This window comes from Chanodichthys erythropterus, chromosome 19 (assembly GCF_024489055.1).
Source record: "Chanodichthys erythropterus isolate Z2021 chromosome 19, ASM2448905v1, whole genome shotgun sequence".
In the NCBI taxonomy this organism is placed as follows: domain Eukaryota; kingdom Metazoa; phylum Chordata; class Actinopteri; order Cypriniformes; family Xenocyprididae; genus Chanodichthys; species Chanodichthys erythropterus.
Genome location: NC_090239.1, coordinates 16,967,879 through 16,988,240, shown reverse-complemented (window position 1 = coordinate 16,988,240; position 20,362 = coordinate 16,967,879). Strand labels below are relative to the sequence as shown.

General features: G+C 36.9%; 1 protein-coding gene across 1 annotated transcript in view; it reads right to left on the bottom strand.

The window, feature by feature from the left end:
* The window catches only part of odad2 (outer dynein arm docking complex subunit 2), a 67,761-nt gene that overhangs the window by 19,705 nt on the left and 27,694 nt on the right, over positions 1-20,362 (bottom strand). The window contains exons 10-14 of the mRNA XM_067369807.1: positions 9,068-9,214; positions 7,404-7,613; positions 6,315-6,548; positions 4,367-4,477; positions 4,037-4,191 (exon numbers count right to left, since the gene is read on the bottom strand). Coding sequence (XP_067225908.1) covers positions 4,037-4,191; positions 4,367-4,477; positions 6,315-6,548; positions 7,404-7,613; positions 9,068-9,214 — 857 coding nt within the window. The remainder of the gene's footprint in view (positions 1-4,036; positions 4,192-4,366; positions 4,478-6,314; positions 6,549-7,403; positions 7,614-9,067; positions 9,215-20,362) is intronic.

Sequence of the window (20,362 nt, the reverse complement as noted above, 5' to 3'; positions counted from 1 at the left end):
ATTTATTCTTTTCTAATTTAAATTTATGGAGATAAACTGTGTTTAGATATAGTTTTAAATGCAACTTTGTATTGTTATCAGTTCTAATCCCTTTCAAACAAGGTTTTTCTCATTAGGAAATTAGTGGCGATGCACCAAAATGAATTTTTTTAATGAAACACCAAAACCAAAATTAAAGTTTTCATTTAGCCAAAAATTGAAACCAAAATTAAATTTGGATATTTGAATATGGTATGCCGTTTAGAGTATCATGTTGTATTATCGTAGTGAAGTTCTTCAGCAATGAGCCGCCTCTCGATATTTCAGTCGAACAAATGTTGTTGTTTTTTTTTTTTTTGCAATTTCAGATGAATATTCATCACTAGAAATAAATGCATAATTAAGCATTTAGTGCATTCTTAGCAGAAAAATAATAGATTACTGTGATCTTGCAATAAAAACTCTATATGAGTAAAAACTCCAGTGAATATCCCCCTTTGTGTATAATTATATTAAGGTTATGATTATAATCATTCTAAAATTTTTCTTGTTATAATATAACCATTTTAATTTTATGCATCATTAATCAGCTAAATGGTTAACATGTGCCTTTTCCCAGCATATTTGTGGAGGTCTCACATACTGTTCAGGCACGGCCACCTTCTAAAAGCCCCTTCAACCCAGCCCTGAACCCCTCTCTCTGCTGGACTCGCATGGCCAGCCCTCTCATCAGCCACACAAAGACATGCTGTCGGCTGCTGGCAACACCAGGACTCTCAGCTTGTGTGCTTTCAATGGAGAAAAATAAGGACGAAAAGCACCTCAAAATTATGACCACTGTAAAATACATTCTAAAATGATTTTTGCCTTAAAATGCCAGGCTGGGATTGTTTCTGAAATGGCACATTGCACTTACACCAAGACCAGATGGATCGAGAAAACATTCCCTGGTAAATGCTCACTGACCTGGAGCTCCCCTACTTCGACAGATTTAATTTTCATAAATGGTTGGTTGTTTTATTCCAAATGTTGTGTTTGACCTTGATGTTGTACAAAAAAAAACAAAAAAAACACATAGCAATAAAACCAGTTCTTTCTTCATGTCCAAGTGTGCATTAAATATTCTGCCAGAAACACAGTGATTTTCTATACAGCTGACATCTAAAACGTTCAACCAGCCACCTGTGCAAGTGAACACAGCACAATACAGACTATAATAAATAGGTGTAATTTGCGGGTGGGACGGGTGGTTTCATGTCCCCACCACTTTTAGCCAAAGTTGATTTTGTCCTCACCACAGAAAGGTTTACAGGGCAAAGAAAAAGCACCTCCAATCCATCGTTCTTCATAACTGAATTCAAACATAAAACACATATATTTGTGCTGACCAGACAGACCTGATACTTATACCTTGTCACACATATTGGGATTTATAAACAATAAACAGCACAAGTATGTGCGCAGCGCCACTCAAGGTCCCCGCCGCTTTTTAAGACAAAATAATACCAATGCTATAATATGAAAATAGCTGTCGAAAAGGAGTTGTGTAACTATTTAGTTTGGCACATCCAGCACAAAATGAATATTTATTATGTTCGGGATAAAGATAAAGAGTTGATATGATAACTAACATAATGATACAAAGGAACAGATTCTGCATAAAATATAATGAAAAAAGTTATGATAAAAATAGGATAAAAAAGATGAAAAATAAAAGAGGAAGATATTTTGTTTTGTGGGGAAAAAAAGACTAATTTTTGAAAGAATCATAAGTATTAAGACCCAAGAACAATAACTACAATGATACTATAATGATAAATATATTAATGTCAGATGGGTTCTGATTGGCTGTCATTGTTTTTATTGTTCATCACCTGGGGGGAAAAACACTGAAAGTGATTCCAACAATATTGTTTCTTTTCTTTCTCTAGAACGATTTTTATCATTTTTATGGCTATAGTTATCATTTTTGCTGCGTTAACGGGCCTTTATACATCATTAGTGCAAACAAACTTTGTTTACTGGCTTGTTTAATCTCTCTTTTTAGCACAAGTTTCATTGAGGCTTCTTCAGAGGTAGTACCATGGCCCTAATCTTAACAACTAAATGTTTTCACGGAGCATTACTTTTCATGGAGGACACTTATTTGGCTAATGGGACATTAAAGGAATTGAATATGGCATGGGGCACCTGCCTCTAGTTTCAGCAAACTAAGCCTGATGTAAACGCAGGATGAGCTTTTGTCAGTTTTGACTTATGAGGTGGAGAGAGAGTGGCCTTACTGCTACTGGGCCATTTCAGACACAAGCCTCCCTCTGAATTCCTCTTTCAATACTATTCTATTTGCGACTGGTGTGGGGCCAGACAGTAGATCCTTCTACAGATCCTAGTCTATAACAATCCCATAATATAAAAAAAAGCTCTTATCATAAACTAAAAATGTAAATTCATCAGCTCCTTGGCCTCAAACTTGTGAAAATAACACCTGATAATTTATAGAAAGGTAATGGTGGAATTAAATAATGCATTTTTGAGTCCCCAAAACGCATACTGCGAAGCAAAGTAATATGTGTAAATCACTTTTATATGAGAGTGCTTGTGTGACAGAACGGGCAAGCCAGATGAAGATTCCAAGGTTTTTCGTATTTATAGGGGAAAATGACTGGCTTAAAAGACATCAGCCGCCAGAAAAATTACACCAGGAAAGCCTCCAGGACGGTCATCATCTTCGCTGAGCTAAGTGACGTTGGAATAAGGCCAGCATGCTTTACATGACAAACGATTTAAGAGTCTTTCAGCTTACACTCCTGATTATTACAGCACGACTGTTTCAGAGACGCATTCCACATCTCCCATAGCCCACTTGCTGCACTAATGGAGCAACGGCCTCGACTAACACATCACGGACGTCTATAAAATCAACACTTTACTTCATCTTTTGTTAGCGGTATGGGTGAAAGAACAATTTGCATTCCTTCAGCAAAAAGTCATCATAAAAGATCAGAGCTCATTGACAGAGTTTATAAAAACTTTTGCTCTCTCTTCAAATAATCACTTCTGTAGCTGCACTCAGCGCAGACTCAGATGGACAATGGTTGACAGCTCTGAGCAATGGAAAATCTGAGTGTTAGAAGTGAACAAATGAGACATCTCTTAAAAATGAAGGCTGTATTTGATTGCACATCCTCAGTCCTTCTCCCTACCAGACCCCTTTGTGGTACACGATTTGGCCAAATCTGGAGCCAATTACGCATTTCACATTGACTTGACTCCTCATAGTCTAAAGATTCATATGCCACATTGAGATCAGGAGGTCTAGTTGACCACGCGATGACATTTTGATTTTTAGGAATGGAATATTATTTTAAAATGAACAAAATCTTGGTCATTTTTTTTTTTTTCAAAACAACCTTTCTTTTAAATCTGCTATCTGCAAGATAAAACTCATGAGAAACTAATAAGAAATGCTAAACAAAAAATGTATTCTTATCTGTGATAAACTTATTAAAGGGGATCTATAATGCACCTTTCACAAGATGTAATATACGTTTCTGATGTCCCCAGAATGTGTCTGTGAAGTTTCAGCTCAAAATACCCCACAGATCATTTATTATAGCTTTTCAAATTTGCCCCTATTTGGGTGTGAGCAAAAACACGCCATTTTTGTGTATGTCCCTTTAAAGGCAAATGAGCTGCTGCTCCTCTGCCCCCTTTCCAAAAGAGGGTGGAACTTTAACAGCTCACGCTTTGGCAGCCCAACAACAACAAAGCTGGAGAATCTCACGCAGCCAAAATGACGACTGTCAGTAACTGTGTTCAGCCTTACATTGTCCAAACCGGAGTGAGACACTGATGGAGAGACTCAGGAGGAAGTTAGAACTTTTAGAATGAAACAGGACGTTTCTGAATGGTTAGTGGATAAATGTATGTAGTTGCTGTGGAGTTGATTCAACTCATCGACTAGCATGTGCTGTTTTCAGAGGAAAACTGTCACAATTTTTCTGAAAAATTAAAGAAATGTTTTTGCTGAAGCTCTGTAGTTACATGATGCACATACTTAGCAACATTTTCCATGCTGATGGAACATTTCCAGATGGCTCCAGTTGTGGCGGCTAGTAACTGCTTGTTTTCAGCTTGGTTGAGCAACACGACCAGTGGCTTCAGTCCGCCGTACTGCCGCACCAGATCACGGGTATGTTTATCTTCTGCACACTAAAACAGGAATGAAGCCAGACACACATAGAAAGATTTAAGCAGTATTGAGATGTACATTGTGTTGTGACACTCAAAGCCAGGACTAAATTAGTATGCCATTTCATTTTTACCTCAACCTCACCCCTTTTATACATTGCCAAAGAAAAGTGTAGTTGAGAGTGTACGGCCATACCTTAAAGATAGCGCTGGCACAGTGCATTTGGAGCTCCTGGTTGTCACAGCTGAGGTTCTTCACCAGATCCTCAATCATGCCCTCAGTCTGTATAGCAATTCTGTAGCTCTTCTGCCAACACAAACATGCAGAATGACTTTCTACGCTGAACACCTACTGTAAAAACCACTCTGCCTTGCCAAACAACACTGCGTACAGCAACATAGCGCTTATTTCATCCTAGGGTTTCTTGCGTCTGGCATCATACAGTCATTCACATCTTCAAACTGGTCCTTTAATAGAAACAATCTGCCAGTCAAAAGTAAGGTTTCATGAACAGCATGCTATTTTCAGCCATACTTTGCACTAAGTGTCCTTTTATAGAGTGGCTTTACATGTTGCATTTGTAGCTTGCATTATGTTTCACAATACTTTGTAAATATTCTTTATTGTATTTAGTAGTATTTACATTTCCATGGCATATAAATAATTATTATAAAAATACATTTGAAATTAAAATTACACCACTGTTTAAAGGTTTAGGGTCTGTAAGACTTTTTAACCACATCAGGGCTGCATTTATTTGACCAAAAATACAGTAAAAACAGTAATATTGTGAAATATTATTAGAATTTAAAATAACTGTTTTCTATTTTAATACATTTTAAAATGTAATTTATTCCTGTGATGGCAAAGGTGAATTTTCAGTCTTCTGTGTCACATAAGCTTTCAGAAATCAATCTAATATGCTGATTTGATGCTCGTTTCTTATTATTCCATTTTATTATTAATAATTTCTTATTATCAATGTTGAAAACCGTTGTGCTGCTTAATATTTTTGTGGAAACCATGACATTTTAATAGCAGCATTTATCTGCCTTAGAATTATTTTTGTAATATTATAAATGTCTTTACTGTCTCTTTTGATCGATTTAATGCATTTTTCATTAAAATCCAAGAAAAAAGTATAAATTTCTTTCAAAATGACTTTTGAATAGTAGTGTACTTTTTTTAAAAAGTAACTTTTTTAATGAAACAGTTAGTGAAACATAAATACTTTAAAAAGTACATATTTTAAGAATAAAATAATTTTTCTAAATTATATAAGAATGTTTTTAATTCCCAAAAACCTTTCTTAGGATTGTTCTTAAAGGGATAGTTCACCCAAAAATTTGATGTTTATCTGCTTACCCCCAGCGCATCCAAGATGTAGTTGACTTTGTTTCCTCAGTTGAACACAAATGCTGATTTTTAACTCCAACCGCTGCCGTCTGTCGGTCTTATAATAAGAGTGGACGGGAACTCGAACGATAAGAGTCTAAAACGCTTCCATAGACAAGTCCAAATTAAACCCTGCGACTGGTGACGACACATTGATGTCTTAAGACACAAAACGATCGGTTTGTGTGAGAAACAGTATTTATATAATTTTTTACCTCTAATACACCACTATGTCCAACTACATTCTGCACTCGATTCGTAAGGTCTGATCGCGCTCTGACAGTGGCAGTGATGTCTAGCACTCATTGAAGTATATGCGTGAGACATAACTTCCGTCATCAGAACGCGTTTTCTGTCCTCACTAACCGGATGCGCAGGGCAGTTGGACATAGTGGTGTTTTAGAGGTAAAAAATTATATAAATACTGTTTGGTTTCTCACACAAACCGATCGTTTCGTGTCTTAAACATCAATGTGTCGTCACGAGCCGCAGCGTTTAATTTGGACTTGTCTATGGAAGCGTTTTTGACTCTTATCGTTCGAGTTCCCGTCCACTCTTATTATAAGACTGTTCTTAAGAAAATATATTTTCTATAAAGAATTTTGCACTTAGGAACATTCTTACGAACTTCCTATAATTTTCTTAACTTCTTTCCTGAGAAGATTTTCGTGAATCCAGCATGGATTTTTGCAATAGGGTATTCAAAACTCATATTCTAAAATTACTAATTTTGACAGTTTGAGCAAACCTCAGAAGCGCACTCCTGCAATGTTCCCACCACAGGGATGAGCATGTTCTTCTGTGGTGATTTGAGCAGCCGAGCGAGCAGAGGGATTCCCCCAGCCCGGCGGATGGCTTCCTTGTTCCAGGTGCTCTTGCTGCAGCTCCAGAGAGCCAGCGCCCCACAGCGCGCCACCTCCACGTCCCTCTCCTGCTCCTTACTCAGAGACACACCATCAGGAACACAGTCCAGCAACTCCACCTGCCAGAAACAACTTCAGCTTCTTGCCTCATCATAAAACACTTTCCTGTGCTTGAACTTTGTAATAATGTAATAGATTTGTCACTTTGCTTCACATGATATCATGATAACATTACATTTCTATTCCTTGTGATCATTTATACGGTTTCATTTCACTCTGCATTAAGGCAGAAGAGTCGTGTCATAGAAAACGAGTATGAATGTTATTAGTGGGGTCATGGTGTATTTTATGACATCTTCAATGCAGGATGTGGAATACAATATCCTGCCCTGAAGCTGCCAACATTCATCTAAACATTCATCATCAGCCAAAGATTGGCTGTTACTTAAGAGGGCTTGAAAATTCAGACTATGTCACACCAAAATCTACAAATGACCACATCCTTCAAAGAGTAAATTTCATGTTTCCCTGCTGTCAAGTCAGAAAGGCCACTTTAACACAGCATTACATGCGAGTGCTGTTCAGAGGTGGTCTGGGACTTTAAATGTAACTAATCTATGATAGCTACATTGAGAACGTCCGAGTCTGGCCCCGAGTAAATATACAGAGCAGAGTAACACGCGAGCCCTAATCATACCGAGCGTCACTCTGTCAATAAACACACATGCCAGGATGAGGGGGAGAACGACATTCAATCTGTTTTTACCTGCAATGTGCTCCCTTTGATGCTGGCATAGAAAATGATTGGGAGAAACAGACTTAAAGAGAGAGAGAGAGGAGAAATAGAGGCTGGTATATGTATGTTCAATTGCTTGTCCCTCAACATTCTCCATCCTTTTCTCTCTTTTCCTTCTGCAAGTTTTTAATCAAGGCCAACCTGTTTTGACAAACGCAGAAGACTTCATGTTTCTCACCAGTCTCTTGATGCCACCATGCTGTCGGACTGTCCTGCGGGCCCGTCTGAACTTAGCCACGTTGGCGATGGTCTCTGCAGCAAGGCACTTCAGCTCTTTGTCAGGTGAGTCCAAGATAGATACCATAGTCTGCAAACCGCCCAAATCAGCGATGGTCCGCCGAATCTGGGAGTTACAACTGATCTCCTTCAAGATCTTCAAAGAACCGATCTAACAACAAGGCAGAGTAAAGTATCCATTATAAGAATAACTGCTTCATATACCTAATGCTACATCATGTAGAAATGATTGAAATTGTTGAGTTTACAACTTGCTGGAGTTTTATGAAAGCTTCAACTTCTTTTTTACACTCAAGAGAACAAAAATGGCAGTGGCTTTAATACATTTATGTTTGATATGCTTTTTTATAATAGTTAGTGTTACCCTGATGCGTGTTTCAATGAACAAATCAATATTTTGGTAATTTCGACACAATATAAATGTAGAAATCAGCCACAGTGTCTCAGTATATTGTATTATCATGTGTTTATATTAGGAAATGGCAGTGTACAGCAACCAATAGTGCTTTTCCACTGCATGGTACGGTTTAGTATGGCTCACTTTTTGGTGCTTTTCCACTGCATGGGACGGCTTGGCATTGAACGGTACAGCTCACTTAAATAGTACCACCTCCGTGGAGGTTCCAACCATGCCATACCAATACTAAATGTGACATGTAAACACTGCAGATCACTGATTGGTCAGAGAGAATTGTCACTACCAGTGTCATTGGATTTGAAACACGAGACACTAAACCCGCTTGATTTAAATAGTCAGTAACAGCCACCACAGCATCATTTGTTCGCAAAACGACTTGCTTTAAACAACCGTCACATGCAACTTAAAAAAAAAAATGGCTGTATCGTGGTCAGTAGACGAGGTGCAGACTTGTTGGTAGACGAGGAGTAGAGGTGGCGCAACTATAACAATCAGTCTATAATCCTACCCACTTTGAAGCGGTACTAAACAGCAGTGGAAAAGCAAACCGAAAGTAAAGTGAGCCGAGCTGTGCCGTACCAAGCTGAGCCAAGTAGTATCACGCAGTGGAAAAGCGCCATAATTATTGTCATACTAATATTAATGTCTTAATATAAAAGTAAAAGAAAAATAGTATTTAAATACACTATCGTTAAAAACATTGGGATTTGTATGTTTAAAAAAAAGAGGAAAGTAAAGCAGTAAAGACATTAATAACACTAAAAAAGATTCATATTTCAAATAAATGCTGTTCTTTTGAACTTTCCATTCATCAAAGAATCCTGAAAAAAAAAAATAATTCCACAGAAATATTAGGCAATACCGTTATATACTGTTTCAACATTGATAATAAGAAATGTTGTCCAATCAATAAATTTCTAAACAATCATGCGAGGCTGCTAAAAATTCAGCTTTGCCATCACAGGAATGAATTACATTTTTAAAAAAAGTTTTTTTAAATTGTAGTAATATTTCACAATACTACTGTTTACTATATTTTTGATTTTTTTGAATAATGAACCATCCCCAAACTTTTGAACGGTAGTGTACATATGTAAAAATTTAAATGAAATAAAACAGATAAATAAACATTTCTCAGAGTCAAATGGTGACTTCTGACCTAATTAACTGAATCTGGATGCACTTACTTTACATCTGATCTCATCTGTGTCAAGCAGGTTGATGAGAACCTCCAGCCCCCCCACATCTCTGATAGCCAGCTGACACATCTCCTGGACCAGGTTAAAGTCTCTCAAAGAGCACAAAACAATCACTGTGGCTGTCTGATTAGCCCCCTGTTCACACACAAAAACACATGTGCAGCAATTAAGGTGCTCAATCATAACCCGCAGACAGATGGACAGATGATTAGAAACAGTTGCTCTTTAATACATTTCATTCATCTGAAGCATGTACAACAGAACTCCGACTGACATTAAACAGAAGATGCCCATGGTATTTGTCTGTATATGTATCTGTATAAAGGCTGTTGTGCACTCCTACTGCTATTTGCATCAAATAATTCTTGTATTTTTTGTATCAATGGCTTAATTTCTCCATGAACCCCTTTTTTCGACCCATTTCACCCACACCCCAAAATCATCATCCCTTCAAGTCTTATTTTGTTGAGCACATGTTGTGTATAAGTGTCTGGTATTGTGACTATAAACAGGGGTGGGGAAAGATCCTTTGATACAGACTACTGCTGTGCTGCGGCCTGAAACCATAGACAATGACCTAAGTTAGCAATTAAAAGAAAACAAGCTCTGAAATGTTGGAGATGATAACGGATTGGCCTTAAAAAAAATTCTGTTTTGACAGTTGCTATATACACACACAGTGTTTTAGGCTGGTTGTTCCTTAGAAGTTGCCTACGCAGTGAGTACAACAAACTAAACATGTGGCAATTGTTGGGCCAAGCTCCTGATACATCTTGCGGAGATGACTGTGGTTTTAATATCATTCACGGCATGTCCTTTATCGCTGGAATGAAATAACAGAAGGGTGAGTGACAGATAAATAAAGCAGGAGATCCAGTAAAAATACTACACTATTAATCATCTTTAATCAACAAATTATGGCTTCTTTAGTGATTACTGTTTGTTTAGGTCAAAACCACAGATCTAAGATCAGCTTTCCCCTAGAGAAAACACCAGAAACTCCACTTCCACGTGTGTTTTTAATGTGATGCCTTGTTTTTCTCCTCCTTTTTTTTTTATGGAGAAGCTCTTATGAATGCAGACAAAGAGAGGCTTTTCTCTCCATGGCTGGCCTTGTGCTCAATGCAGTAGGTCCCAAAGAGGCATGTAAGCTGCTGTAATGCTGCTCGTGCAACAGACCTTTGAAATGAGACACTCAAGTCCAATCTCCTGGAAATTGAACAAACACTTCTGTTTCTTTTTCATAACTGAATGCAATGTTTTCGGACACTTAAAGGGATAGTTCACCCAAAAATGAAAATTCTATCATCATTTACTCACCCTCAAGTTGTTCCAAACCTGTATAAATTTCTTGGTTCTGCTCATAGACTGTAAAAAAATATGGACGTAGTGTCCATGACGTCACCCGTAGATTTCTGAAGCAAAAATGAGGCCACTGCCATCTTATCAGCGCGTCACCGCACGTCACGCCCGGATAACTGAAAATGGGCAAAGAGGCGGGGCGTGGTTGGAACTGAGGTGCCTGGTTGCTGAAACCACTCCTGCCTAGTGTGACGTGATTATGTTAGCAGGCTAAAGAAGCTATCTATCGAGTTTAGACACTATCTAAAATATAAATAAAGATAACAAGTTATATAATTTGAAAGTTCTAAGGTTTACTATCTATGGTGTCTTTTTTATGATATAGATGCTCCAGCACCAGTCATTTTAATTTGTGTCGGGTGTGCAAATGATAACATGCAAAATCAAAACAGGACTCCATACCTTTGTAATGAAATAGCAATTGCAAGATCAATCCAATCTGTTGCACTTGGGTAAAATGTCTATGAGCATCCATTGAAAAACAGACAACAGCACTTTTTGTTCACAAAAGTGTTAAATCCACAAAATATTGATATATTGTCAATTGTTTGTGTCATATTTCTTCTGAATGATCTGCTCTCCATCACCGTTCTTCAAGAAATTATGCAACCTCAGCAGCGTTTATGTTGTAAAACTGTATATGATCATATACATTAGACTCTCACAAACAAATGAGCCTGCATCCAAAGTATAATTTTTTTAAATAGTGCAGCAGTTTTAGTTATAATATCCAAGCAGTGCTGTCAGAATTTGTGGAGTCTTGAGAGGCATATTCTCCAGCCATTGTCATAGTAAATCTCACAAACAAAACTTTTAGCCAATGCCAAGACGATCCAACAACATGTGTTCTGTTTATCTTCCGCATGTGTGCACATGTACACAGACGCACATCTGTCTCAACCATATAACCGCACATATTGTTTGATAATTGTATAAAATAATCCTGAAAAAAGCACAAACATGGCAGAGATGCCAAATTCAGTGGCTGGAATTAGATGAGGTAACGTGAGGGCTCACAGACAGCAGCGGCAAACCTGTCAAAGTGACCACGCCCTTAATTATGCATAACTTTAAGACTTAATATAATTTAAACAGATGAGTTATAAAAAAAAAAAAATTCACCCCCTCAGAGTTGTCATGAAGGGCAAAATTAGCTGTATGGACCAAAACCACAATTTGATCCAGGCTGTGTTTTTTTTGTTTTTTTCTGCTGTAAAGGCATTTTAACATGGGACTTACTGGCTATGTTTACATGCACCAATTTTTGCCAATCCGAATGAACTGAATCCGATTGCAGATCTGTTTACATGTACTCTAAACATTGTAATCTGATTCAAATATCCGTTTATATGTGTTTTATATACATTCCAATTAAAACGTTTGCGCACAATCTCTTTGTGTGACGTCATATCAATCACACTTGCGCAGACAACTGTGGATGTGACATCAACAGAGCTCATCATTACTGTTGCCCTGTTGTCATGCACATTCATAAATCAGCAACGGTTTTACAACTAAAGACATGAACGTGAACTTGTGCACTGCTTAATGCGTGTCAACATTGCACTGTGCATGTGCCCCAGAGACTTCTGGATACGATTGAGAAAATAGTCGGATTCAAGCGTTTACATGGTAATTTTTTGCTGATGAATCAGATAAACCACCCCTTCCAATTTGATCGAAATTTCATGGATGTGAGGACAGGTGAACCTCAGATGAAAGAGAGAAACACATATAGTAGGACTAATAATGATAAATGAAGGTAGACTTGAAAGAAAGGGGCAGATATGAAGAAACTAATGAAAGTAATGAAGGAGACAGACAAAGAGAGTGCTAAGAAGTGAGAAAAATAGTCATAGAGAGGTGGAGACAGAAAGACAGAAGAAGAAAGTAGCACATGTGTTGTCCATATTAAATGGCTGGACTAAATGTGAACCAAAACTAGCAGTGAATCCACTGCACTCTCTTGTCTTGCCACTCTCTCCATCTTCAAAGCATTTGATGGGTTAGCACTGAACCTTGTAAAAACACAAAGCTATATTTAGTACTGATACCAGGGAAAAAGAAATCCAATGTTCATATGCTTTCATTTGCTAGCAGCTTTGGGCTCAACGTGCTGTAGACATTCTTTACAAATCAGAAAACATCTGAAGGTCTTTTATTATGTCTCTGTCTCGATTCTAACGGGCCCTCAGTCTGTGGTGTGAAGAGAGATGTTCAGGACAGATGCACACACAGATAAAAGCTGTGAACATGGATGACTGACAAGTTTATCATTTGATATCACTATACACCTTACTGACATTAATATATGTCAGTATTAATATATGCCATCTTACCTCTCATATGTTACTGGACGGATATACAAAATAACCAAATATTTCTATACTCTACAGCAAATCTCTGCTCTTAGATTGTATCATCACAAGCTGTAAACTATATTATATCGCACAGCTCTATATATAAAGTGCATATTGCAGGTTAAAAAATTTTTTCGAGATGAATATATAACCTTGTAAAAAAATACCATATAAAAAGGTACTGCAGGGTTTAAAAATGTTTTGCAGGACAGTAGATAAAGTGACGGTCTCTGTAAAAAACGCTTTTTTTTCAGTGTCGCGTCATTTTACGTCACTAAAGGGAGTCGTTCGCCGAGCTCTGTGTTGACTCAGTGCAGCGCAGGTTGGTATTCAGTAACAGCGGTCATGAATCAGTGTGTTTTCGGTAGTTTTTGTATTCTATTTATCATCGTCATGGTAAATTATTGTGTTTGTGGAGGTTGCACAAACTCCAGCCTGTCAGGACATGTCCAGGACATGTCCAGAGGTTTACTAACAAGAAAAACTATGCTGCTATCTTCTGTGCCTGGGTTTGTTTTGGGCAGGTGAAGAGACGGGACTTCACTTCTGCATCTGCTGTGAAAAACACGTTCATTATAGACCGGAGGATTATCATCCTGGCGATATGATGGAGTTCAACATTGTTATACTACTGTAAATGATTATATTAAATGAATAAACGTACACACACACGATGCTTCTTCACCGTTTTTACTTGAATCAATTTCAACACTGATGAATACAAATTATGTACACAAATGCATACAGTCTCAAACTCACACAAAACAGTTTTGAATTATGTGCTGGTAATGTAAATAGAGATGCCAAATTTCTAGTCTAGATGCCTGAGTCTCTGAGTACTCCAGTTTCATTCATGTCATGTATATATAAACTTGACTTGCATTCAAGTTCACACAACTACATAATCATGGCGTCATATACATCCCCACACTATCAGTGATCGGCACGGAATAAATTCATAACACAGAATTTATGAATAAAGGATAACATTACAAGAAACACATACAGTAACACTATCTATGTTCGGCCGCCGACGGGAGACAAGGTCACGGATCCGTCATAGAGATGAAATGTGAATGGTGCACCGTAAGACTTTTTTTTTTTTTTTTACATTTGCTAACTAACGTTACCAAATCAGTTGTGATGAGAAACCGCTATATCATGTAACGTTAGTGTGGACGAATATTAATGAAGTTTATTAGTTTCTGTTATTAGTAATCAATAACGTTTTTCCTAGATGACCATTAGGTTTGCTATTAGCTGATTCATTATAATAATCTGTACAATATTATGATCTATTATTATCTGAGCACAGTGTTGCCGTTATTAGCTAACGTGTATATATCTATAAGCTAACACTGGTCTCTTATCCTGTTCTCCACTGGTTCTCCTCACACAACAGCTCAATTTGTCTCTTTTGACCATTGTTCTGTCTAATCCTGGCCTGTCCCTGCTCTCTTGACCACATAGCAGGCTAATTGTATGGCTGTGGTTTGTTATACGAGTATGAATAAACATTTACAATTTCCTCAGCGTCCAAACTGTCATTGCGATCCATTGTTTTCCTATTGTTTATATTGATCCTTCAGTTACGTCACTTCCGTTTTGGCATTTTTCAGATGCGGAAGTAAAATTTTCTCACAAAAAATGACTCCAGAAGCCTAAGTAGTGTATTTATATGTGTTTTTTCAAGAAAATCTATTTCATACATTATTTTTCTATACTTTGAATCACTGAAGTTCTGACCTGCAATATGCCCTTTAAATGTAAATATCATCACAGTGAGACTTGATAACCACAGGTAAAACCATAAATGGCTACTAACTACCACTGTCAAATTATATTATATTATGATATATTATATAGGTCTATAAAAACACCTAAACACAGGTAAAAACTATACACACCTTCACAAAGAAATAAATTATATATTCCCCTACCCACCTAATAAATATATTGCAATATAAATGTCATAGTTTTCAATATAAATATTCCACATTTCCACAAACCATGGTAATTTACTACAGTTTATTCATGGTAAAAGTTTGTGTGTTAGTGTGGTGATTTTGGGATTTAAAAGTCTTATCTTCATTCATGGCACGTTTCTCCTGTTTTCCTCATCAGTCTTGTTGGGAATGTTGAGGCTGTTTCATCCGATTTAAAACTAGTTTAATCACCGAGGGATTTGTAGTTTGTAAGCGAGAAGTGTGTGTCGAATTGAAACACTAGATGTCTCACTAGATGTCGTAATGCTGTTTAATAATGGTGACCGGGAATAAACGCAACTCATTTAAGCTTTCCTTCCGTTATCCACTGGGCTGTGCTGCGAAGTTCAAAGTAAACTAGTGAAACGCCTGAAAACAGAGCTATTTGTTCTGTATTTGTCGTTACTGACCTAGAAATCACCCTAAGATGATTCAGTGAAAGAGCGGTCCGAATGAATCAAATCTTTTCAGATCATTATGCAAGCGCGCTTGGCCAATTCACAGAAAATAATCGAGACAAAATAATTATTTATTCACGTATGACTGATATCGCTGGTTTGGTCGACAGAAATATGGAACACACATAATAACTGAAAACGTTTCTCAGGTCAGTCGGAGGAGCGTGCATGGTACAAGCAGTGTGTATATAGCCGTACATCTGCATGTGCCACTGCGGCCACGATATTTAACCAAATTAAGCCGCACCACCAAGAAAAGAGTAGGAGGGAGATTGGGGTGCTGCGGGCCAGATGAATATGATTGGCGGGCCAGATTTGGTGCGTGGGTCACCAGTTGAAGAGCCGTGGTGTAGTGAAAACTCTTGGCTAAAGGATCAAGGCTACAAGAATGTTTTAAGTAACTGAAATAAGCACAAATTTCAGGGCATGTCAAAACATCTCCAGGGCCCAGAAAACACCTTAGACCCCAGAAGGTTAAAACATCTTCAGACAAAAGTTGGAGAGCAAGCCTCACATTCATCTGTGATCAAAGCTAAAAAGGCTAAAAAGCTTGCTTGTAAACATTTTCCTTCAATAAACAGCCATGCCTAGTGGCATTTGAAGTAATTTAACTGTCACAAAAATACAGAAAGAGCTGATAAATTGTAGTTCTGTTTCAGAGCAGGAAAGCAGGTCCCAATGACAGCACAAGCTGTATGTCACCATAAAAACCTATCCTGAGGAAAGAATACTTGAACTATACAGCTCAAAACAGTGCGGAATGAGCCAGCATTCATAAATCCTGCCCATTTCTCAGAAAATTAACAAATTCTCCTGAAGAGCAAAACACAGAAGCACGGTGATACAGAGAATAAAAGCAGAAAGGAAAAAGGAGGAAAAGTCAAACAGAGAGAAAAGATATATAAATAAAACTTAAGAAGTAAACAAAGCTATACTGATGCTCTGGAGAAAATTGAGAGCGCAGAAAGAAAAAAGAAATAAATTATCAGAGTGAATGAGAACAAAGAAGTATTACGAAAAGAGAAGGTGAATATTCATTCTGGCACAAGTGTTGTGTATGATATACATATTAGAGTTAATTTATAGAGAAGCTGACTGATGTCTGATCATATTTATTCCCAATTAAGCAACCTGCTCTCCAGAGCAAGATAAAGACAGCTGTATAAATGATTTACACAGAGAGAAGCCATAGAACCACAAAGCAGAGCCGCCTCGTCTAGATTTAAGAGCAAAGAGATATCACATTTAATGGACAGTATAAACTTGAAGCAAAACAGCATATCCACAGAGTATTTACGAGCACCTTCACTTGCACGCACACACACACACACACACACACACACACACACACACACACACAAACCATTTGTGTAAAAGCAGACTAACTCTTATGGTTAATGATACCACTTTACTAATAAACTGATGTTACACTAATCACACTACTGTTTTAAAGTCTGGGGTCAGTAAGATTAAAAAAAAAGAAAAAAAGAATACTTTTATTCAGCAAGGATGCATTAATTTGATCAAAAGTGACAGTAAAGACATTCACAAAAAAATTCAAATAAATGCTGTTCTTCTGAACTTTCAATTCATCAAAGAATCCTGAATCACAGTTTCAGCACAAAATCAGAAAGCAGCACAGCTGTTTTCAACACTGATAATAATACGAAATGTTTCTTGAGCACCAACTCAGCATATTAGAATGAATCCTGAAAGATCATGTGACACTGAAGACTGGAGTAAAGATGCTGAGAATTTAGCTTTGCCATCACAGGAATAGATTACATTTCAAAATATTAAAATTGAAAACATAACGTTATTTTAAATTGTAATAATATTTCACAATATTGCTGTTTTTTTTGTATCAAATAAATGCAGCCTTGGTAAGCATAAGAAACTTCTTTCAAAAACATCCTTACCAATCTTAAGCCTTTGAAAGGTAGTGTATGTTACATTGGCCGAAATAGAGGTAAAGAGAGTAGAATTCAGCTGGTCATGTAATCTCATTATGCTGACCCTAATGAGCCAAACCACTCTATGAAAAATAAAAGCATTTATTAGAATACTGATAATACTATCTTCATCACATGTGGGTGTGCACTTTTTAAAACATTTTTTAAAAGTAATATGAATTTCTGTAGGGTTAAAGAAATTCAGAAAATCGGACTGAGGTGCATCAGAAGCTTGATCTGACTTCAATTTAGTACTCAATTTGTCCAGTAGATGGAGCAATACCTCATAATGGCCATTTGAGATAAGATGTGGACATTACTCTGGTTACAAATAACAACTGTTCTATTATTCTGACAGGAATTTCAATTTCTGCCACTATGCAAATTAAAAACTGTAGCTGCTTAAATTTATTCCATGCTGAGGATCATTTTAAAACATCTAACGTCTTTTATTTGTGCACATTATTACTCTGAAAGTCTTGTATTCTGTGAGAAACACTATGTAAGTGAGGCATGAGCCGTTGCAGTGAGAGAGATCCAGATTTAGGCTTCATTTCCTGAGCAGACACAGACACTGTGCAAACTAAGTCAAAATGACTCAGTAATAAAAAAATTTAGATAATCACATTGGCAAAAATAGCACACTTTTTCAACATATAAAGGCATTAGGGAACTAGCAATTCACTTCCTTGCAAGCGATTAGCGAGGAGCAATTGGAAGAAGGGACAGAGTGAGAATGTTTCTATGCAACTTTGTTTGGCTGCCATGTTTCTCTAATTCAAGCTAATGAGGCAGTTGGGCAGAATCTAGTGAGACAAACAGCCTGTGGCCACCTCCTCTACACACTGACGCAGTTACAAAGTGTGTCTGTGAATGTGTGAACGTGCAATTATACTCAACGCTCGTTTTCGGACCCATCCAGGCAACAACTGAATAGAGTTTGGTGTGTGTAATGTTTTGCGGTCTAAAGGCATGCACGATTTATTAATATAACACTAACACATCATGAAAGGATGTAGTCACTGGTGCAAACTGCCCTCCGTACATGTGTACAGAAAGGCAAACATGAAGACATGTAAATGTACAGTTCAGGTAATGCAGACTGCAAAAATATCCCTAGATAAACAGCCATTAAAGCACAAGTCCGATCATTCATGCATCACCTTATAGAAGTGTAATCTCCCAGAAATACAAACGCATGTCTATACCCTGGAAAAGAGTAGAAGAAAAGACAGAGGGGAGGAGAAAAACTGAACCTTCACTCCAAAAATAAAACAGATATTTAGTTTGGCACAGACTGTGTTTCGGCTTCTGATGGTAATGACATTATAAGAGCGCTACTGGACAAACCCTCATAAATAAGAACTGTGGTTTCCAGACAGATAGAATGCTGGGAAGGGCACGTTATAAACACATCCTGTCTAGAGTTGAAAACAGCAATGTAACAAACGCATCCCCAAACACCTCACACAAATCAGAAATGAAAAAAAAAACAACCTAACTTTTCAAATCCACTTTCCAAACGCTTTCCAAAATCAAACAGGATTTTGTTATCAAGTGCTTTTTTCCTGACGTTTGGTAGAGGATGAGCACCTCCCGTTGGGAAAATCACATTCATTATCCTGTTTTACTGGGCTAAAAATATCTACCTGCGGTTGAACTTTTCTTGGATGTTTTTCTTTACATGATTTATTGCTCACTACACTTAGCCTCCTTCATCCCTGTGTCCTCGTACAAGGACATTATATTTAAGTGAATTTCTCTGACACCATACATGTCACAGTTTTAAGTCTGGATGTCCTGTAAAGAGCATTCAGGGCTTTTCAGAGATACCAAATGTTTGAAGGTTTCACCAGGACAACAACTTCTCCTTGGTTTTTAAAAATGACTGAAGGATCAAATTTAGCACTCTTATAGAGATAATATTTTGTAATTATCATTTAAATCGGACTAATTTTCAAATAGTTTGTTATAAATCAACATCTCAGGAAAATGTTATGGGGTTTATAATCAAAATATGACTTTCTGTTACAAAACAGGGCATTGATTTCATGCATGTCCTCTGTAGAGGACACCAGGACTTAAATCATGTTTATTAGGCATTTAGGAGACAAAACAAACACGTGAATAGGGAAAGAAATTATACATCAATATTCCTATGAAATATTAGATATTACTATGTAATTGTTGCCAACTATTACACTTTTTTTTCCATTACATGCTGCTCTAAGATCACATTAATATAATAATTAGATACAGTGTATAGATACATTGCATTGAATGGGAAAACTCATGTATGGTATATCAGTTAATTCCATTACACCTTTCATAACTAAGTTGAAAAATAATCTTTAAACAAAGTTTGGTTTAAAAAAAAATCCTGAAACCTAAAAATTGATTGGTGAATGAAAAAAATCCCATTGTTTTCACCTATATATGTCATGTCATTTCATGTCATTTTATTTTTTTAAACAATTGAGTCCTGGTGCCCACTTACGAGGACATAGCATAATATAAGAATAAAATATAATTTTTCAAAAAATGATACGATAAACGATGTAAGGACATCTTTTCCCAGGTCTTAGGAGGTTAAGAAGATCTTTTTAAAAAAGTGTACAAACTATGTCCTCTGGTGTTTAACATCAGTGCCCTTTTAATCTACAAAAGGCCTATTGCCCTCTTATACCATTTACTACAGGCTATTGTAAAAGGAGATGATGTGTCTTTTAATTACCTTATTTTATTCTCACGTTAATGTGAAAGATCAATTTTGCAAATTTAGTTTATTGTAAACCCCTTTTTAATGTACTGACAAGAGGTGTCGCAATATACTATATGTATTGACAATAACAGTGATGTTTAAAAAATGAAATATTTAAATTGTTTTAATACTACACATATGATAATATTGTAAATAATCCAGCACCAGTAACCGGTTGACATTCCAGTATAGTAGGTTGCTGCCACCTGTCATAAAACGGAAAAAGAAAATGACAATGCAGTGTGTAGCTACTACTACAGAACAAAATCTTGTCGTCAGAGATGACAGATGAAAACAAGACATTCTACCCACACCAGAGAAAAGAAAAAAGTTAGCTTAACAGACAATGTGTCCAAATATGCCTACTTCTGTACTATATAGTATGCAAAAAAAAAAACAGTACAG